At 45.6% G+C, this 22991-nt stretch overlaps 1 protein-coding gene across 1 annotated transcript in view; it reads left to right on the forward strand.

Annotated features, from left to right (window-relative positions):
• TARS1 (threonyl-tRNA synthetase 1) overlaps positions 1–22991 on the forward strand; it is an 89889-nt gene that overhangs the window by 19190 nt on the left and 47708 nt on the right. Inside the window, exons 4-10 of the mRNA XM_040338080.1 lie at positions 1982–2105; positions 4454–4575; positions 8920–9037; positions 11039–11103; positions 12330–12408; positions 14942–15088; positions 16406–16504. Coding sequence (XP_040194014.1) covers positions 1982–2105; positions 4454–4575; positions 8920–9037; positions 11039–11103; positions 12330–12408; positions 14942–15088; positions 16406–16504 — 754 coding nt within the window. The remainder of the gene's footprint in view (positions 1–1981; positions 2106–4453; positions 4576–8919; positions 9038–11038; positions 11104–12329; positions 12409–14941; positions 15089–16405; positions 16505–22991) is intronic.

Genomic DNA, 22991 nt, shown 5'->3' on the forward strand with positions numbered 1-22991 from the left:
GTCTCCCCCCCATCCAGCCATTGTCTCCCCCCCCATCCAGCCATTGTCTCCCCCCCCATCCAGCCATTGTCTCCCCCCCCATCCAGCCATTGTCTCCCCCCCCCATCCAGCCATTGTCTCCCCCCCCATCCAGCCATTGTCTCCCCCCCCATCCAGCCATTGTCTCCCCCCCATCCAGCCATTGTCTCCCCCCCATCCAGCCATTGTCTCCCCCCCCATCCAGCCATTGTCTCCCCCCCATCCAGCCATTGTCTCCCCCCCATCCAGCCATTGTCACCCCCCATGCAGCCATTGTCACCCCCCATGCAGCCATTGTCACCCCCCATGCAGCCATTGTCACCCCCCATGCAGCAATGTATCCCCCCATGCAGCAATGTATCCCCCCATGCAGCCATTGTCACCCCCCATGCAGCCATTGTCACCCCCCATGCAGCCATGTGTGTCTCCCCCCATCCAGCCATGTGTGTCTCCCCCCATCCAGCCGTGTGTGTCTCCCCCCCCATCCAGCCGTGTGTGTCTCCCCCCCCATCCAGCCGTGTGTGTCTCCCCCCCCATCCAGCCGTGTGTGTCTCCCCCCCCATCCAGCCGTGTGTGTCTCCCCCCCCATCCAGCCGTGTGTGTCTCCCCCCATCCAGCCATGTGTGTCTCCCCCCATCCAGCCATGTGTGTCTCCCCCCATCCAGCCATGTGTGTCTCCCCCCATCCAGCCATGTGTGTCTCCCCCCATCCAGCCATGTGTGTCTCCCCCCATCCAGCCATGTGTGTCTCCCCCCATCCAGCCATGTGTGTCTCCCCCCATCCAGCCATGTGTGTCTCCCCCCATCCAGCCATGTGTGCCTCCCCCCATCCAGCCATGTGTGTCTCCCCCCATCCAGCCATGTGTGTCTCCCCCCATCCAGCCATGTGTGTCTCCCCCCATCCAGCCATGTGTGTCTCCCCCCATCCAGCCGTGTCTCCCCCCATCCAGCCATGTGTGTCTCCCCCCATCCAGCCATGTGTGTCTCCCCCCATCCAGCCATGTGTGTCTCCCCCCATCCAGCCGTGTCTCCCCCCATCCAGCCATGTGTGTCTCCCCCCATCCAGCCATGTGTGTCTCCCCCCATCCAGCCATGTGTGTCTCCCCCCATCCAGCCATGTGTGTCTCCCCCCATCCAGCCATGTGTGTCTCCCCCCATCCAGCCATGTGTGTCTCCCCCCATCCAGCCATGTGTGTCTCCCCCCATATGCAGCCATGTGTGTCTCCCCCCATCCAGCCATGTGTCCCCCCCATATGCAGCCATGTGTGTCTCCCCCCATTCAGCCGTGTGTCCCCCCCATATGTAGCCATGGCCCGCTTACCTGCTACCGCCGACTGTGTAAAGTACTATGGCCGGCCAGGAACATTACAGCTTTGAATAGCTTTGTAATGATTGGCGCCACGCTGCGTGTATAGACACTCCCCCTCGCTCGGGATTGGACAGTTCACTCCAGCAAGGGGGAGTGTCTATGAGTGGCGCAAATCATTACAGCTATTCAAAGCTGTAATGTTCCCGCCCGTATTACACAGTCAGCGGCGTAACGGCGGCGGATCGCAGCGGCGAATTGCGGCTCCGGTGGCGTTGGTCGGCGGCGGTGGCGCGGCGCGGTTAAGTATTCTATTTGTGTATCGGGGCGGGGTATCGGCGTCTGACTACCGCCGAAAAAACTCGGAATCGGTACCGATACCGATACTAGTATCGGTATCGGGACAACCCTATTAAAAATATTAATATGGAGATACCCTGTAACAGTAGGAGTTAGATGAGAACAGTGTTGGGAACCTATATGCCGGAATCCCCAATAGAGAAATGAAGCCAGTTGGTAACAGGGACCAGCAGAATCCAGTTTAAAACTAAAATATCACTTTGTAGTAGACAAACCTTTTAATGGATGATAAATCTGCATATTTGTAAAGCCGCAGCGAGAGCCTTTTACTGATTTTATAGCGATGTTTGTATTTCAGTCAAGGTCTTGCTGATAACACGGTTGTCGCAAAGGTGAATAAAGTGGTTTGGGACCTCGATCGCCCTCTGGAAGAGGACTGCACATTGGAACTGCTGAAATTTGACGATGAAGAGGCCCAGGCGGTAAATATTTATTGATTTATGCTAAATGATTAGGCAATTTCTTTCTGCTACATAAAGATTTTGCTAAACTCCTAGCACGAGCCCCAAGAAAACCAGAAGTTCACGTGACTAAAAGTCCCTCCACCACGATTTGACGAAAATGTGGGGTCATATTTTTTAGTTTTTAGTTTTCGTCACTTCAAAAATGCTGCTGGCGAAAATTATGATGAAAATGTTTTCATCTACGAAATTTCCATTGCCTGATCACCTATGAAATTAGTGTGAGCGTCTGTACAGCCCCTGTGTCCCCACAGACTCTCAGTACATGCTGTCTGCACACTGCACCTGACGGCTCCAGCCGGATAAGGAAGAGGCCAAGTTATGGAGTACAGGCCTGAGTAATTAAGGCAGGGGTCTTCAAACTACGGCCCTCCAGGTGTTCAAGAACTACAATTCCCATCATGCCTTTTCATGTCTGTGAATGTCAGTGTGTTACAATGCCTCATGGGATGTGTAGTTCTACAACAGCTGGAGGGCCGTAGTTTGAGGATGCCTGAATTAAGGCCTAAATAACCCTTCTGGTTACTTGGGTTGTCCCGATACCGATACTAGTATCGGGACCGATACCAAGCATTTCCCCGAGTACTTGTACTCGGGGGGGGAAATGCTCCGATACTTTACCGATACCTGACTTTCCCTGTATCCTCCTCCAGTTCCCCCATCCGTTCTGCTCTCTCCCTCCATGCTCCGTGTCCCCCCTCCGTGCCGCTGCCGTTCTGCTCTCCCCCTCCGTGCCGCTGCTGTCCTCCATTCTGCTCTCCCCCCTCCATGCTCCATGTCCCCCCTCTGTGCCGCTGCCGTTCTGCTCTCCCCTCCCCCTCCGTGCCGCTGCTGTTCTCCCTTCTGCTCTCACCCTCCGTGCCGCTGCTGTTCTCCCTTCTGCTCTCACCCTCCGTGCCGCTGCTGTTCTCCCTTCTGCTCTCACCCTCGAAGCTCCATGTCCCCCCTCTGTGCCGCTGCCGTTCTGCTCTCCCCCTCCGTGCCGCTGCTGTCCTCCATTCTGCTCTCACCCTCCGTGCCCCTGCTGTTCTCCCTTCTGCTCTCACCCTCCAAGCTCCATGTCCCCCCTCCGTGCTGCTGTTTCCCCCCTCCCTGCTCTGTGTCCCCCTTCATGTCCTCCTCTGCCCCCTCTGTCAGGATGGAGAGCGGCGGTAGGAGCCGCTAAACCCGGCTCCTACCTTTTCCGAATGAACAGAGTCAGTGATTACTGACTCTGTCCATTCATATGACTGAGCATCGTAAACTGTGTTTACGATGCTTCAGTTTATGAATGGATAGGAGCCTCTGTCTCCTGTCCATTCATTTCCAGTGCAGCTGAGAAAGGGACTGGGGAATCTGTGTTCTTAGTCCCTTTCCCTGTCTCAAAGGTGAGATGTCAGGGGTCTGTTATGACCCCTGATATCTCACCAAAGCCCCCCAACAGGGCTAAGAAAAAAAAATGGCAATAAATAATAAAAATAATTAATTGTAAAAAATAATACATATTAAAATGAAAAACACACGGACACACACAACACCCCCTTCAAGAAAGCATTGTTAAAAAAAAATAGTGAACATTTTTAATTGTAAAATAAAAAAATACTGACACCTGACATTAAAAAAAAAAAAAAAAAAAAAAGTATCGGTATCGGCGAGTACTTGGGAAAAAAAAGTCTTAAAAAAGTGGTATCGGGACAACCCTACTGGTTACACTGTTGCATAATCTATCTTCTATCTATCTATCTATCTATATATAAAACTCAAGTGTGTGTGTGTGTGTATGTATGTATGTATGTTCCAGCATCACGTCCAAACGGCTAAAGATATTAACATGAAACTTGGCACACATGTTACTTATATGTCAGCAACAAACATAGGATAGGTGGTTTAACCCTTACCCACCCCCATTTGCCATGGTCAGGGTTTTTCTTTAAAGTCCCATTCAACTCTATGGGGAAATACATGTTACTTCATAACTTCCAAACGGCTGTAGATATTTCGATAACACTTGGTCACATGTTACTTATATGTCCACGTAAACTATAGGATAGTTAATTTATCCCTTAACTACCCCCATTTGTGAGGGTCGGGGTTTTTGTTTAAAGTCCCATGCAAATCAATGGGAAATGTATGTTCCCACATAACTTCTGTACGCCTGGAGATATTTCAATAATACCTGGTACACATATTACTTATATGCCAAATAAAAATATATGACAGTTAAATTAACCCTTACCTACACCCTTATATAAAAGATGGGTATATTTATATTACTATGATTACTATGACAGCTAGTTCTTTTCATATAATAATCATCTTTCTTTGGGCAGGTATACTGGCATTCCAGCGCACACATTATGGGAGAAGCTATGGAACGGGTGTATGGTGGATGCTTATGCTATGGCCCTCCTATTGAAAGTGGATTTTATTATGACATGTTTCTGGATGAAGGGTAAGATCTCTCTCCCTATTTTTTCTATGTACCTCAAGAGGAAAAAACCTGTTTACTCCATTAATTGGCCATCTATGGTTAGCATTTGTCCGTATAGCAGATTACACTCTCCTTTGCCTGTCTATAGAATTTTGCAATGTTTTCAGCATTTGTTTTGACCACTTTCCTACCGGCCAATTCTGACATTTCTGTCATACATATAAAAATCTGCAGGTTTTTTTTTTTTTTGCTAGAAAATTACATAGAACCCCCAAATACTGTATATACTTGAGTATAAGCCCACCGAATATAAGCCAAAGCACCTAATTTTACCACAAGAGACTGGGAAAACTTATTGCCTCGAGTATAAGCCTAAGGTGTCCATCTGCATGCCTCACTTTGTCTCACTGTACCCATGACTAGACTTACGTTTAACATGGGAGTCTATGGAAGGGGTGACCGGCTTTGAAAAATCTGTGCTCCCCGGCCGTAAGTCCCCCAGACAGCAAACTTTGCACACTTGTAGAGGAGAACTGGTGCTACATGTTTGCCAGGTTTAGGGTCCTGCGGCCGGTCAGTACTGGGTCCCCAAAGTTACCTGAGAAATTACCGTTTAACATGGGAGTCTATGAAAGGGGTGCCCGACTTTGAAAAATAGCCATAGGTCCCCCGGGTGAAAAACTTTGCACACTTGTACAGGAAGAGTGGGGCAAGTTTGGAGTCCAGGGGACCTACGGCCGGCCGGTACAGGGTCCCTAAAGTCCAGGAGATCAGGCGCAAAAAGGTGACTCGAGTATAAGCCGAGGGGGGCATTTTCAGCACAAAAAAACTCGGCTTATACTTGAGTATATACGGTATGTATTTTTTTTTTAATTTAAGCAGAGGCCCTAAAGAATTAAATTGTGGGTGTTGCAATTTTTTATGTCACACAGTATTTGAATTACAAATTATTTGAAAACTATACACCTTAATGAATTTTGGTGAACGCAAACCCAACATATTACCATTTTTTTGTAAAATATAAAAGATAATGTCGAGTAAACAGATAAGAAACGTTGCACTTAAAAATGTGCGTCCGCCCAACAACGGTGCGTACTACACTGCATTACATTATCAATAAGCGACACTTTCAAAGCCTTTTACAGTTACCAGTTTAGAAATACACAGGAGGTCTGGTGCTAGAATTATTGCTCTCACTCTGACGTTCTGGGTGATGCCGCACATGTATGGTGCGATCGCTGTTTACATATGAGTGCGGGACTGATACCTGCATTAACTTTTGCACTTGAGCATGGGAGGAAAAGGGAGCTTTAGAAATTTTATTGCAGATGTGATAGAGCCATGGCTGGAGATGGGATTTGTAGTTTCTTTTACAAAGTTTTTATTGGTAAAAAAGTAATTTGAACAGATTGGGGGATTTGTAGTTTCACCACAGCTTGAGTGCTGAGGTTGCCTACCCTTGCTGTAAACTGTCATTAATTGGAGATTTAGATAACTTGCCGTCTTGACACAACACCGGCAAGCGTGTACACTCTGGTGCACAAAGTCTTTGCTGTTTTGACACACCAGCGAGTAACGAGAAAAAAGTTGTCGCGGACGTTTTGTTGGTTAGTATCGGAGTGGACTACCAATCTCCACTCATAATCCCGTTTACCGGAGTGTATACGGTTGGCGGTGTTGTGTCCAAACCGCAATTTATCGAAATCTCCAATTTACTGATGGTTTTACAATAACCGGAATTGACGTAATTGGGGATCATGACGAATTGGCTTTTTTGACAGAACACCGGTTTCTGACGTCGCACAGTAGGAGGAACAACATCCGTTCCTCTCACTGTGTCCCAGTAACCAGATGCCGCCGATCACAACCTTACTTGGCTCCCCAAGCATTCAGAAGAGCTTGGTGAAAGTAGCGGTGGAAGGGGCACGCACCTCCTTCTGCCGCCTGTAAAATTAATCTATCGGCTGTCTGATTGGTATGAGCTGCAGGCACCCATAAGGTGATTGCACATTCCTGCAGCAGCTTTCAGCCCCTCCTGCTTTGCCCAGATGTAGAGCCATTCTAAAAGACAACGCTCTGACACTTCTGGCAGTGCCAACGTTTGCCCGCTCCATCTTGCCTCCTGCACACTCCTATTGGCCAGTGAGGTAGCCCATGGTGGCGGATGGCCAATAGAGATGTGGGTACCCTGACTACCTGGAAACGTCAGAGCTTTGCCTGCCAGAACTGCCCAGCACTCTGATGAAGCCAGGGGGGTACTGAAAGCTGCTGCAGGGATGTGCAGCCATCTCTGTACATCTTGAAATGATACCAGCAACCATTTTTTTTTTTTTTTCTTAAATCCCATCTCCAGGGAAAATCCTCTCTTGCAGTGGGGCTGTCCACACTCTTGCAGGGACTACTTACCCAATCCTGTGCTTCCCTGGCAGCCATACGCTCTGACTGTGGACTTTCCCACGGCGTCCTCACATCCACCGCGGGACTATGGGCTTGAGGATGTGCGACCGCTGAGGCATAGGGAAGAATAGGGTGCAGGGACCAGCTTTGCTGCCTGAAGGGAACCTACAGGAGATTGGGTAAGTAAAATGTGTATTGCACCTAGGGCTGCAACTAACGATTATTTTCATAATCGATTAGTTGGCCGATTATTGTTTCGATTAATCGGATAATAGCCTTAACCACTTCCTGCCCGGTCAATAGCAGATTGACGTCCGGGAAGTGGTTCTGAAATCTTGACTGGACGTCCTGCAGGATTTCATGCCAGGCGTGCAGCGATCACAATGTAAACCGGAAGAGCCGTTGATGGCTCTTCCTCACTCGCGTCTGACAGACGCGAGTAGAGGAGAGCCGATCGGTGGCTCTCCTGACAGGGGGGGGTTCACACTGATTGTTTATCAGCGCAGCCCCCCCTCGGTTCGCCACACTGGACCACCAGGGAAGGGCAAAAAAAAAAAAAAGGGGCAATAAAAAATAAAATAAATAAAAAGTAAAAAAAAAGAAAAAAAAAAGACAGTAAACAAGATGCCAATCAGTGCCCACAAATGGGCACTGACTGGCAACATGGAAACATCAGTGCCACCCCAGTGTCCATCAGTGCCACCCCACAGTGCCCATCCATGCCCAGTGCCCATCTGTGCCACCCATAAGTAACCATCAGTGCCACCTATGAGTGCCCATCAGTGCCGCATACCAGCGCCACCAATCAGTGCCACCTCATCGGTGCCCATCAGTGGCATCTCATCGGTGCCCATCAGTGCCACCATATCAGTGCCCGTAATTGAAAGAGAAAACTTACTTATTTACAAAAAAATTAACAGAAAAAAAATAAAAACGTAATTTTTTTCAAAAGTTTCAGTTTTTTTTTTTTTTTTTTTTTTTTTTTTGTTGTTGCGCAAAAAAAAAAAATCGCAGAGGTGATCAAATACCACCAAAAGAAAGCTCTATTTGTGGGGAAAAAAGGACGCCAATTTTGTTTGGGTACAGTGTAGCATGACCGCGCAATTGCCATTCAAAGTGCGACAGCGCTGAAAGGTGAAAATTGGCTTGGGCGGGAAGGTGCGTAAGTGCCTGGTATGGAAGTGGTTAAAAAAAATATATATTGCATTTTTACATTTTTTTTGGCCCAATTTGTTGTTGGGCAGATTACAAAACACAAATTGCTGCAAAAAACACATTCCATGCTTTTCTGCAGCTTCTCCATTGAAGTACATTGAACCCAAAAAAACAAAATAGCACCTTTTTGCGTTAAAAAGTCCTCACCCTTTCCAAATACGCAGCAGCTGAAAAAAAATCATGGATGAACATTTATATGAACTGTAGTGTGTTTCTGCGAAAAGGAGAAAAGGGGTGTGACCCCAGGCCTGAGATGTTTAGTAACATAATGGGGTTAAAAAAACAAAAATAAGTACAAAAAGAGCAAATAATCGCTACTGTAAGGGGTTCATTTTTTTACTGTGGGACAGTGAAAGTAATATTTACAGTAGCGATTTGCTTTTTTGTACCATAAAGGGCAAATTTTAGTTTTTTTTAACCCTATTATGTTAGTGGCAGATTAATCGATTATAAAAATTGTAATCGATTAATTTCATAATCGATTATTTGTCGATTAACCGATTAGTTGTTTCGGCCCAAATTGCACCCCTGACCCAAGCAAGCACTTAAAGGAGAAGTACTGCCAAAGCGTGGAGGATCAGGGCTTCTCTGTGCAAAACCATCACACAGGGCAGGTAAGTATTTTTTAAATTACAATCACTTTAAGGATGCACAATCCTCTTCCTGATGGTCAATCTCAAATCTCTTCCTATCTATATGTAGTTGTATGCACCTTCTGCTTCTGTTTAACAACTTGTCCTGTGTTTCTATCAGAGGGGTGTCCAGCAACGACTTCACCAGCTTGGAAAATCTGTGTAAAAAGATTATGAAGGAGAAGCAGCAGTTTGAGAGGTTGGAGATCTCCAAAGAAACTCTTCTAGAGATGTTTAAGGTAATACTGGAGCTCTGAGGGAAATCGTGTATCATTGAAGTGTTTCTACAGGAAAGATTAGGAAAAAGAAAATCCCAAACATATCATACTTGCCTGCTCTGTGTAATGTTTTGCACAGAGCGGTCCATTCCTCTTTCTTTTTTTGGGTGCCCCACCAGCGGTCCTGAGTATTGAACAGCAATTCCATTTATAATGAGGGGAGCAAGAAGAAAAAAAATCCCGGAAAGATACCTTCTGATAAGAAAAGAGAATCCAGCAGATGGGAATGCAAAGTGGACCAGCGAGGACAGAGAAATAATTTGCACAACCCCTCCACATCCTGCATTGGGAAATAAACCAGCTACTCTACTTATTTAACTATAGACAATTTAGGATTTACACATTCATTATAGGAAGTGAACTTGTATTGTATCCCTTATGGAGGAACTACACTGCATCTGAGCACCACAAACCAAAAACGCTATTTAATACATTTTTTTCTAGTTGTGGCCATCTTGAGTAACGGCAGATGATTTCATGTAGCATTTACCTGGAATCCATATGCTCTTAGCTCAGGCATGCAGGCAAGAGGGTGTGCTTAGCTGAGAAAACTCCTCCTCCTCCTCCTCCTCCTCCTCCTCCCCCCCCTTTAGACTCCTGTAATGTATGACATTGTTTGCCTAGGCATGGAAAGTAGGAAGGAAGTGAAAAAAGGGTTTAAAGTAGGGTTGTCCCGATACCACTTTTTTTGGGACCGAGTACAAGTACCGATACTTTTTTTTCAAGTACTCGCCGATACCGAATACCGATACTTTTTTTTTAACAGTGATTTTTTATTTAATTTTTTAAAGGGGGGGGGGGGTAGTGGATTGTCAGTGTTTTTCTTTATTATTATTATTTACATTTTATTTTTTTAAATTATTTATTACAATTTTTTTTTCATTTTTTTTTTTATCAGCCCTGTTGGGGGGGCTTTGGTGAGATATCAGGGGTCTTAACAGACCTCTGACATCTCCCCTTTAAGACAGAGAAAGGGACTAGGGACACAGATTCCCCAGTCCCTTTCTCTGCAGCCTCAGCTGAAATGAATGGAGGGAAGCTCCTCTCCATTCATAAACTGAAGCATCGTAAACACAGGTTACGATGCTCAGTTATGTGAATGGACAGAGTCAGTAATCACTGACTCTGTCCATTCGAAATAGGTAGGAGCCGGGTTTAGCGGCTCCTACCTCCGCTCTCCATCCTGACAGATTGGGGGGGGAGAGCGGCAGGGTGGGGGGGGAGAGCTGCACGGAGGGGGACAAGACAGCATGGGGGGGAGCTGCATGCAGGGGGACAAGACGGCACGGAGGGGGACAAGACGGCACGGAGGGGGACAAGACGGCACGGGGGGGAGAGCGGCATGGGGGACAAGACGGCATGGGAGGGAACAAGATGGCACGGGGGGGAGAAGACAACACGGCGAAGACTAGTAACTCCCCCCACCACCCGATACCTGACTGCCCAGGTATCGGGTGAAGCATCGGACCATTTCCCCCCGAGTACAAGTACTTGGGAAATGCTCGGTATCGGTACCGATACTAGTATCGGTATCGGGACATCCCTAGTTTAAAGCAATATACTCTCCGATGTGTTTCTTAATGCTGGCAGCAGGAGGATTACAAATAGTCAATGTTGATTGAGAGAGTGAAGTTCCACTTTAAGGCAGCCATACATGTTATCGAAATTCGGCCGGTCCCTGCTGAATTGGGGAAATTTTGATTCATGTATGGGCAGGTTGGTTGTACGAAATTTAATTTACTGAACGACTTGTGTCCAACCAGCCTGTTGGGTTTTTCCCTAAATGTTCAGTGTCAGGGCTATAACCGACAACACTAATCACTGTGTTCTGATGGTGAGGAAGACTCTCTGGGCTCCTTCAGCTCACCGGGGAGGATTCCCCCATCCAGATAGATTTTGTCAACTTTCATGATAACGTTCATTTTTTTTTTTTTATATATATTTTTTTCTTTGCTCTTTCAGTACAACAAGTTCAAGTGCAGAATCTTAAATGAGAAAGTGGACACTCCAACCACCACAGTATACAGGTATGCAGTTTTTGACTTTATGTCGATCTTGTTAGTTGAGACTTCATTAACCCCTTCCATACCGGGCATTTTCACCCCCTTCCTGCCCAGACCAATTTTTAGTTTTCAGCGCCGTTGCACTTTGAATGACAATTGCGCAGTCATGCAACACTGTACCCGAATGAAATCTTTATGTTCCCCCCCCCCCACAAAAAGAGCTTTCGTTTGGTGGTATTTGATTATCTCTGCGTTTTTGCGCTATAAACAAAAGAGCAAATTTTGAAGAAAAAAAACACTATTTTTTACTTTTTGATTTTATAAATATCACAATTTAAAAAAAATAACTTTTCCTCAGTTTAGACCGTTGCTTATTCTTCTACATATGTTTGGTAAAAAAATATCCGCAATAAGCGTATATTGATTGGTTTGCGCAAAAGTTATAGCATCTACAAAATAGGGGATAGATTTATGGCTTTTTTTTTTTACTAGTAATGACAGCGATCTGCGATTTTATTTTTATTGTGACCGTGACATTGCGGCGGACACACCGGACACTTTTGACACGTTTTTGGGACCATTCACATTTATACAACGATTAGTGCTATAATAACTGCACGATTACTGTGTAAATGTGACTGACAGGGAAGGGGTTAACACTAGGGGGTGCTGAAGGGGTTAATATGTTCCCTGGGAGTGATTCTAACTGTAGGGGAGGGGGACTCGCAAGGGGAGGAGACCGATGTGTGTTTCTCTGTACTGGGGACACACATCGGTCTCCTCACCCCTGACAGGAGCATGGATCTGTATGTTTACACACACAGATCCACACTCCTGCCGTGATCGGCGGCAATCGCAGGTACCCGGCGGTCATTACGGCCGTCGGGCACGCGCACCGGGTCACGAGCGGCCACCCTAGATGGCCTGGAAGAAAAGACGTCATATGATGTCCACCCGGAGGGAGGGAGGGTTCCTGCTGGCGTCATATTATAGCCCGGTAAGGAAGGTGGGTTACAGAAAATCAGTGCACTAGCAAATCCATCTTCTTAAAGCGACAATAACCCCCCAAACAAAAAAAAAAAAATTTTTATGCTTTTCTTTCCTTTGTGTAAGCTACAATTCTTAAATTTTTTGGTTTTGGGTTTAATACTGCTTTAGAGCAAACGTGTTTATTCTTTTACAATCATTGTATATGTACATAAATCTTGTTGTAAAAAAAATTATCCTTTTTTAATTTATTTTGTTCTCAGATGTGGCCCCTTAATCGATCTTTGCAGAGGACCCCATGTGAGGCATACTGGAAAGATTAAAGCTTTCAAGATACACAAGGTACCAGAAATGTATAATCCGTGGTGGAAGTACAACCTTACCTACAGATTTAGTTCTATATAATATTCCTATTATAAAGAACCACTTCAGGAGGGCATGCTGCTTAGCATAGTACGCAGGAGCTAGCGGTGATCACTGCAATAGTGGTGCCTACTACTGTGATTTCCATCTGACACAGGGATCGGCCAGGTATATACTGTGTATATATAGTACTTTGGTTCAAGGTAGGGTTGTCCCGTTACCGATACCAGTATCGGTATCGGGACCGATACCGAGTATTTGCGGGAGTACTCGTACTCCCGCAAATACCCCCGATACTGAAATAGAATACTTGTTCCCCCCCGCCGCCGCAAACCCGTCGTCGCAAACCGCAAAGCCGCCACGCGTTAATCAGCGTGTGGGGAACATTACAGCTTTTGTTTGAATAGCTGTATCCCCGCCGCGTATAGACACTCCCCCTTGCGCGGCATTTTCGGATGACCTGTCCAATCCCGAGCAAGGGGGAGTGTCTATACACGGCAGGGATACAGCTATTCAAACGAAAGCTGTAATGTTCCCCGCACGCTGATTAACGCGGCACGTGCGGCATCATCAAGGTATGTAGGACATGGCTGGAATATGTGGGGGACATGGCTGGAATATGTGGGGGACATGGCTGCATTATGTGGGGGACATGGCTGGAATATGTGGGGGGACATGGCTGGAATATGTGGGGGGACATGGCTGGAATATGTGGGGGGACATGGCTGGAATATGTGGGGGGACATGGCTGCATTTGGGGATACATTTAAAAAAAGTATCGGTACTCGTACTCAGTCCTAAAAAAGTGGCATCGGGACAACCCTAGTTCAAGGTTTTGTTTTTGTTTGTTTTTTGCTATCTGTGTGCCATCGGAGAGATTTTCCCTATCTTCCTGTCCCATTCCCAAAACAGCAATGGAGTAGAAATCTTCCCAAAGTAATGGAATCCCTGGTTATCACCAGAAGTGGCGTCCTCATTGGAAGATTTCCTCTCTATTACTGTTCTGGAGACAACCCAAATCACTTTGACTCTCAATTATAATGACAAACTGGGTAAATCCTCCCCTTGGATTGGGTTGTAAGATTCAACCCCCCTTTCCTGACCAGGCCATTTTTTTGCTTTTTGGCACTGTGTTATTTTAACTGACAATTGATCGTGCGACACTGTACCCAATAAAATATATATATTTTTTTTTTTACCACAAATAGAGCTTTTTTTGGTAATCACCACTGCGTTTTTCTATTTTTTGCGCTATAAACTAAAAAAGACCAATTAACCACTTCCCTACCGCTGTATTGTCATATGATGGCCACAGGAACCCTTCGTCCCTCCGAGCGGCCGTCATATGACGTCCTGGGATTCCTTGCTTTGTGGAGAGCTCACGCGCTCTGGGCGGCCGATTGCTCATCACAGAGCTGGGTTTACCCACACAGATCCACGTCCTGTCAGGTGAGAGGAGACCGTTCCGTGTATTCCCATTACAGAGGAACACCGATTGGTCTCCTCCCCTTGTGAGTCCCCTCCCCGCCACAGTTAAAATCACTCCCTAGGTAACATATTTAACCCCTTGATCGCCCCCTAGTGTTAAAGCAGAGGTTCACCCTAAAAAAACATGCATATACCAATTCATCCAGCATACTGCCGACATGTACAGTATGCTGGGTTTTTTTTTTTTACGCTGTACATACCGTTGTATAGGTATTTTCCCCCCGGCTTCCGGGTAGTGGCTCCCGCGGGAGTGGGCGTTCCTATTCAGAGACTAAGTGATTGACGTGATGACAAAAGCTTCCCCCCGGCGCATAATTCGCGTCACCAGTTTCCGAAAGAAGCCGAACGTTGGTGCGCAGGCACCGTATAGAGCCGACTCGCAGTTCGGCTCCTTCCGGAAACTGGTGACGCGCATTATTATGTGCCGGAGGGAAGCTTTTGTCATCGCGTCAATCACTTAGTCTCTGAATAGGAACGCCCACTCCCGCGGGCGGCACTACCCAGAAGCTGGGGGGGAAAATGGCTATACGAGGGTATGTACAGCGAAACAAAATAAAATACAGCATACTGTACATGTCGGCAGGATGGAATGGTATATGCATGTTTTAGGGTGAACCTCCGCTTTAACCTCTTCCCTGCCAGTCACATTTATACAGTAATCGGTGCAAAGTGCACTTGGAAGTGCAGTTGCTGTAAATCTAAGGGGTAGATCTGAAATGGGGGGGAAGCTCTGCTGATTTTATTATCCAATCATGTGCAAGCTAAAATTTTGTTTTTTATTTTCCTTGCATGTCCCCCTCAGATCTACAGCGACTGCACTTCCAAGTGCAATTTCAAGTGTAGTTTGCTCTTGTAGTGCAAAGTGACCCCCCCCCCCTTGTCACTTTGCCCTGAATGTCCTGATTGGGAAAACCTTCACACAAATTGGCACATCATAGATTATATAATCTTTAGTAAGATTGTTAAATTCATTTTTTTTTTCTGTTATATCACGTTGTATTTATTGTCTTTGTTTTGTTTGTAGAATTCTTCCACTTACTGGGAAGGGAAGGCTGATATGGAAACCCTGCAGAGAATTTATGGGATTTCATTCCCTGACCCAAAAATGCTAAAAGAATGGGAGAAGTTCCAGGAGGAGGCCAAGAACAGAGACCACCGGAAGATTGGCAGGGTAAGTTCTGATAGGGAAAGTTGGGCGTAGAGTACGAGAAGACTTGGCTGGGGAAATGGTGCTTCTAGTGTTCCTTTCCCGGCTCTGTGATAAAAGCGAAGTGTTCAAACTGAGGAAGGAACACATGAAGCTGTTGAGTTTGATTGGGGTGCTGAAGACTACTTCTTTTATAAAATCTGGTTCAGGTAATGTAAGGCCCCGTACACATGGGTGGAATGTCGGCCGGAATCGGCCATTACAGTAGAACCCAGCCGACTTTCAGCGCGTGTGTACAGCTGCTTGTCCGACAGAAGCCAATCTCACGACCAGCCTCTGTTGAATGACCATGCTAGAAAACTTTTGGGGGGAGCAAACAAACTGAAAAACAAAAGCCCATGAAACGCAGCTACTGTGCCCTATCAATTGGCGCTACTGTGCCCTATCAATTGGCGCTACTGTGCCCTATCAATTGGCGCTCTACTGTGCCCTATCAATTGGCGCTCTACTGTGCCCTATCAATTGGCGCTCTACTGTGCCCTATCAATTGGCGCTCTACTGTGCCCTATCAATTGGCGCTCTACTGTGCCCTATCAATTGGCACTGCCAGTGTGCCCCATTAATTGCCATTACTGTGCCCCATCAATTGCCGCTACGTGTGCTCAATGTCTTCTCCCATCCTCTGATTGGACGCCTGATAGGCATCCAATCACAGCGCCTGTCGTTTCAGCCAACCAGGTGACAGGTAACCAGACCCGAGCCCCTGATTGACTGAGAGGCGAGTCAGAGTTAGGGAATCGATTTATTTGCTTCCCTAACACAACACTAGGTGAACGCACAGCATTGCGCCCACCGTTTACCATTTTGGAAGCCTATGGCTCTAATCAGGACCCCTATTGGAGCCAACGGCTCTAATCAGGCGCTTCCAAAAAAACATCCCGCCGCTGTAATTCACGTGCCCGGCGCCCGACAAGGGGCAGGACACCTGAATAGGGGGTGGCAGTGGCGACCATAGATGGATTCATGCAATCCGTGAATCTATCTATGGTGATAGACCTGTGCAGGAGAGAGGGGGCGGCACTCCTGCGCCCTTTATGGACGCACCGCCACTGGCTTGCAGCCAATGGCAGTGAGCACTGACTGGTGTGTTCTGGCTGGCAGGGGGGGGGGGGGGGCAGTCACCTCATCAGAACACAATAACACAGCGGGGGAGATCGCTGTACTAACAGGCGAGATGAGCATCCAGATTCTCTGGGTTACAATGAAAATGCATTCCCAATTACAGACGCTCTTGAATTGCTGTCCGGCTTAGAACTTACACTTGTGTTTCCTTGAATACAGGACCAGGAGCTGTTTTTCTTTCATGAGCTGAGTCCCGGAAGTTGTTTCTTCCTTCCCAAGGGAGCGTTCATTTATAACCAGCTGATTAACTTCATCAGGGTGAGTACTTCAAGGGTATTTATCACCTCTGCCCATCGGCAACAGCCATTGTATAGTCTGTGTTTACAAGACCATATTACTGATAATTAGTCAGGAGGCTAAACCTGAATCCAGGAATATATTGCTCCTTGTTTTATTGCTGGTATCCAATGTTTGCATTCACAAACATTGGCTCTCCATGGAGGACCAATAAGCCAATGTTTGCAAAATTATATATTAAAAGGGTTTATTAAATGTGTATATTTGGACACAGTCATGATAATAAAAAAACATATTTTTGAATCTCCAGTCACAAGAATAAAAATACATACATACAGTTACAAACACAACATTGCAATTACAGTTGTACAAAACAAGGACATCTGTATATGTTGAATTACTGACGCGTTTCGATCCCTATTGCGGGATCTTCTTCAGAGGATTTATAGTTTGCTGTAATGGAATAAGTAATGAATTTAAATTCTATACCTAGGTATATGCCCAATGGTTAGAAAACAAGAATATATAGTTACCAATCAACTGTGTTGTAGGAACAGTGGTCCAGATTCACAAAGGAGATACGACGGCATATCTCCTGATAGAATCAGGTTACGCATAGCTAGCCCTAAGATCCGACAGGTGTAATTGAATTACACTGTCGGATCTTAGGCTGCAATTCTAGGCCGGCCGCTAGGTGGCGAGGCCATTGCGGTCGGCGTAAAATATGCAAATGACTAGTTACGGCGATTCCCGAACGTCCGCGCTGCTCGTCGATCTAACTTTACGTTGTTTCCGTTGAGATACGCCACGTAAAATTAGGGCTGAGCCCTAGGTGTTCTAAGCCATATTAAGTATGGCCGTCGTTCCCGCGTCGAAATTTAAAAAATCACGTCGTTTGCGTAAGTCGTCCGTGAATGGCGCTGGACGCCATTTACGTTAACGTCTAAACAAATGACGTCCGTGCGACGTCATTTAGCACAATGCACGTCAGGTAATTTTCCCGATGGAGCATGCGCAGTACGTTTGGCGCGGGAACGCGCCTAATTTAAATGGTGCCCGCATCATTTGAATTGGGCGGGCTTGCGCCGAGCGCATTTACGTTACACCGCCGCAAGTTTACAGGTAAGAGTTTTGAGAATCAGGCACTTACGCTGTAAACCTGCGGCGGTGTAACGTAAATGGGATACGTTACGCCGCCGCGGAGTAACGTAAATCTATGTGAATCTGGCCCAGTATTCGTAACTGGAGTCCCACCAAATACCTTTAAAGAGAGATCCCGGTGGTCTCCCGGCCGCTTAACCTCCCAGAACGCGGTGCCGCCAAGCCATGTGTGACTTGCAGAAAGTCATGCTAGGGAGAAAGGCACCCCTGGGGGCGCGCACGAGGCTACGATCGGCACCTATGGTGAAGCATCAAGGGCGTTTATTATAGGATGCATTATTGATGCTTCCATACAAATTATATTAGTTTGAAATGGTATATGGACGGACCAACAGTATACAAAAAGATGCCCTAAAATTAGTTCTATATATTGATATGTTGTAATAAAGAGGCTTTTGCCAATTGGTTAGTGTTAAAAAGGATAGCTTAGACCAAGGTTTCCATTAAAAATCGAATTCCCGAGGATCCCAGGTCAACCTTCCGCCAAGAGGGCGTCCAAGGAGGGACGAACAATAGGGGAGAAGTTACCAAGCGGCCTACAAGGAGTCAGATAATGGAGAAAGGGGTCCACATGATGGTCGGCATGGAGGGGAAGGGAAAGGGGGGGGGGGGGAGGGGGAAAAGAGGGAAGGGAGAGAAGGGGTTTCCCGCACCTAGGCCAAGTATATAATTAAGACATTTTTTATTCGATATTGAGATAATATCAATTGATATATTAATGTGTTACCAAGAGGGAGCGAGCAGAAAGGGTGTATCACAGAGAGAGTGTTACTGAAAGACTGAAGCACTTTGGGACCCTTTCCCAATTGAGGGCAGTACTTTTAGTACATAGGAGCTAGGTTAATCTGATGATGATCCCTAGCGTCTCTCTATGGACGACCAAATGAGTAGAAACAACGTATCTTTTCGTTCTTTTATCAAAAGAAAGAACTCTGGTGTGTAGATGAAGGAAGTTTAACCATTTAAAGACCAAACCTTTTTTGACATTATTGCTTACAAGTAAATCATTATTTTCTGCTGGAAAATTACTTGGAACACCCAAACATGTTCTATATTTTGTTTTAGAAGAGACCCTAGAGAAAAAAATGGTGGTTGTTACCAGGGCTGTGGAGTCGGAGTCGAGGAGTCGGAGTCGGGGGAAATTTTGGGTACCTGGAGTCGGAGTCGGCAAACAATGCACCAACTCCGACTCCTACTAAATTTAGATTGGAATAAAAAAAAAAAAGCAAGTTTAAATGTCCCAATTCACAAAAAGTTATAATTAATGACTTCTCTACTGTAAGAATAAAGACCAATGCATGCAGTGCCTCACGTAACCGCAAAACGAACACGTTAAGTGACCGTGAAGAAGCATGCTTTTCATGTGCTTCACTATATGGCACGCAACGCACAATTAGGAGCTGCAATACTTATACTTTCCATAGTGTTGTGTTCTGCTTTTACAGGGAACGCAGCGCCCATGTGTAACCTAGCCTCTCACTGATAAGGGATTAAATAAATATGTTTTTTGCAGGACTAGAGAGTGAGACACTTGTATAAGTGAAGGGAATGGAGGGCCAATAGTTCAAGACTGAAGCTGTAAACCATTGGAAAAACTGCTGTCATTTAGCTAAGGCTATAAAAACTTGTAAACTCCGATTGTTAGCTTAAACTTTAAACATGACTATGGGATTCTCCTAGGAAAATCATGTTTTAGAATAAATGCCCCTTCATGGATCCTCCCACTGCCCTATGTTTTTGTTTTTGTTGTAAAACAACCAAATAATGTGGTTTGTATTTTTGAACTGGTAAAGATCATGTTCCTGATGTTTATGCCTGCTGCTACTATCCAGCCACTTGATTGATTAAAGCGGGAGTTCACCCATAAAATTTTTTTCCCCTTAGATGGATGCTCGTTTTGTCTAGGGGAATCGGCTAGTTGTTTTAAAATATGAGCCGTACTTACCGTTTTCGAGATGCATCGTCTCCGTCGCTTCCGGGTATGGGTCTTCGGGAGCGGGCGTTCCTTCTTGATTGACAGTCTTCCGAGAGGCTTCCGACGGTCGCATCCATCGCGTCACTCGTAGCCGAAAGAACCCGAACGTCGGTGCGGCTCTATACTGCGCCTGCGCACCGACGTTCGGCTTCTTTCGGAAAATCGTGACGCGATGGATGCGACCGTCGGAAGACTGTCAATCAAAATAGGAACGCCCAGTCCCGCAGCCCATACCCGGAAGCGACGGAGAAGATGCATCTCGTAAACCGTAAGTACGGATCATATTTTAAAACAACTAGCCGATTCCCCTAGACAAAACGAGCATCCATCTAAGGGAAAAAAGTGTTATTTACGGGTGAACCTCCGCTTTAATAAAAAAAAATGAATAAAACGTTGTTTTCATTGTGTTTGTCTTTTGCTTAAACTGTGCAATACAGTAGACTGTTGGCTTCCCAGCCAGTAGTCCTGTGGTAGGTTGCGTTTCTTTCCCTCAAGGAATGTATAAAATACATTCGCATATTAATACAGAGGAGTCGGAAGTACATAAAACTGAGGAGTCGGAGTTGGAACATTTATCTACCGACTCCACAGCCCTGGTTGTTACAATATTTTATGTCACACTGTATTTGCGCAGTGTTTTTTCAAACACAATTTATTTTTGATAAAATACACTTTAATTAATAATAAAAAAAAAAAGATAAAGTTAGCCCAATTTTTTTGTATAATGTGAAAGAAGATATTGCACCACGAGAATCGTGATCTTGATTCTAAGCAAAAAAAATTGTGATTCTCATTTTAGCCAGAATCCTGCAGCAACTTTTTTTTTTTCAAATTTTCACATGATCACATTGAAATTGTTCATATCACATTAGAGTGTATGGCTCAGCATACGGGTACCATAAAGAACACCCATGAGCAGGCATTTAGAATCTAAATATGCAGCCTTAACTTATTCACCACCAGTGACCACACTGGGATGGATGAGCTCTCATGCCTAGTGTGGTCCGTTTGAGATAGGAAAGCCTAGGGACTGGCAGGATCACTAGGTATTTTACACAAAGGAAGCATTACAAAGGGAATAGGAGAATTGTTAACACAAGAACATGGTACAGCAGGCACTTATCAGGAATATGCGATGTCCGGGTAACATTTTCTTTAAAGTGATAGTTAACTTCCATCACTGACTTTTACCTATAGATAAGGCTTACCTATAGGTAGTGCAAATATCTCCTAGACGTGCACTGTTTAGGAGATATTTACTGTATATGCTGCCAGTGATATCACTGGTGCATACGCTCTGGAATGGCCACCCATGGCGTTCCTTCAAAGCCCTGAGCCTTAAAAGACAACTTCTGCCTGCATGCGCGTGAGTGACCTCATCGCAACTCCGGACAGTCACAAAGTCTGCAAACCTGGAAGAAAAGACAGGTGAAGATGGGAGTGGCCTTCAGCGATGACATCTCAGAGCTGGAAGGCTTTGTTTTAAGATAAGTTTAATGGACTTGCAGGGTAAAAAAAACTATATAATGTGCAGCGGTTTACAGCCGCTTTAATATTCTTGCATAAGCCCAAATATGGCTAGCTACCATAACCCCGGTATCCTCTTCTTCAGCGGTGCGGTCCACTACAAGATATAAGCGGTCTCTGCGGTGGATACGCCGCAAGATCACTTTTATCGGAGGCAGGAGAGGGGGCCCCTCCCGCTGCTTACCGGAGCCCTCTGCCGCTTACTGGAGCCAGTGGCAGAGGTGATGGGGTCCTGTCCCTGCCTGTGTATGGAGACGAGTGAGGGGAAGGTGGCCCCCACCCGTCTCCATATCATTGCAGGGCGGAGTCAACGTCAAAACATCACTTCCGCCCAATGCTCTTAAAGGGACATTTTTATTTTTTATTGCATTTTAGTTTAAATATGAGATCTGATTTTTTTATTTATTTTTTTCCCCAAATATCATATTTTTAAAGAGGGAGTTCACCCGAAAAACTATTTTTAACATTAGATTGATGCTCGTTTTGTCTAGGGGAATCGGGTGTTTTTTTTTAAATCGAAGCTGTACTTATCGTTTTAGAGAGAGAGATCTTCTCCGCCGCTTCCGGGTATGGGCTGCGGGACTGGGCGTTCCTATTTGATTGACAGCCTTCCGACAGTCGCATACATCGCGTCACGAGTAGCCGAAAGAAGCCGAACGTCGGTGCGGCTCTATACGGCGCCTGCGCACCGACGTTCGGCTACTTTCGGAAAATCGTGACGCGATGTATGCGACTGTCGCAAGCCTGTCGGAAGCCTGTCAATCAAATAGGAACGCCCAGTCCCGCAGCCCATACCCGGAAGCGGCGGAGAAGATGTATCTCTAAAACGGTAAGTACTGCTTCGATTTAAAAAAAAAACACCCGATTCCCCTAGACAAAATGAGCCTCAATCTAATGTTAAAAATTAAGTTTTTGGGTGAACCTCCACTTTAAGAGGACCTCTCATGCTTTTTCTATTACAAGGGATGTTTACATTCCTTGTAATGGGAATAAAAGTGACCCAATAAAAAAAATAATGTGTCAAAAGAAAGAAAATTCAAGTAAAATAAATAAGAAAAAAAATAATACATTTTTAAAGCGCCCCATCCCGACGAGCCCTCATGCAGAAGCGAACGCATATGTGAGCAGCGCCCGCATATGAAAACGGTGTTCAAACCACACATGTGAGGTATCGCCGTGTTCGTTAGAGCGAGAGCAATAATTCTATTACCAGACCTCCTCTGTAACTCAAAACATGCAACCTGTAGAATTTTTTAAATGTCGCCCATGGAGATTTTTAAGGGTAAAAGTTTGTCGCCATTCCACGAGCGGGTGCAACTTTGAAGCGTGACATGTTGGGTATCAATTTACTCAGCGTATTATTACATTATCTATCATATTATAAAAAAAAAATTGGGAAAACCTTACGGTTGTGTGTGTTTTTTTTTTTTTTTTTTTGAGCTTGTAAGACCGCTGCGCAACTACGGTGTGACAAAAGTATTGTCAAAAAAAAAAAGTATTGTGACAAAAGTATTTTATTCTCTAGGTGGTTGAAAAAAAAAAATATAAAGCCAGATTCAGAGAGACTTACGCCGACGTATCAGTAGATACTCCGTCGTAAGTCCGAATGTGCGCCGTCGTATCTATGCACTCATTCTTAAAATGAGATACGCCTGATTTTTGCCAAGATACGACTGACGTAAGTCTCCTACGCCATTGTATCTTGGGTGCATATTTACGCTGGCCGCAAGGGGCGCTTCCGTTGATTTACGCGTTGAATATGTAAATGAGCTAGATACGCCGATTCACCAACGTACTTGCGCCCGTTTTTCCGGCGTAAAGTTAAACCACCAAAAAGCTGGTCTA

Source organism: Rana temporaria, chromosome 1 (genome assembly GCF_905171775.1).
Source record: "Rana temporaria chromosome 1, aRanTem1.1, whole genome shotgun sequence".
Classification (NCBI taxonomy): Eukaryota; Metazoa; Chordata; class Amphibia; order Anura; family Ranidae; genus Rana; species Rana temporaria.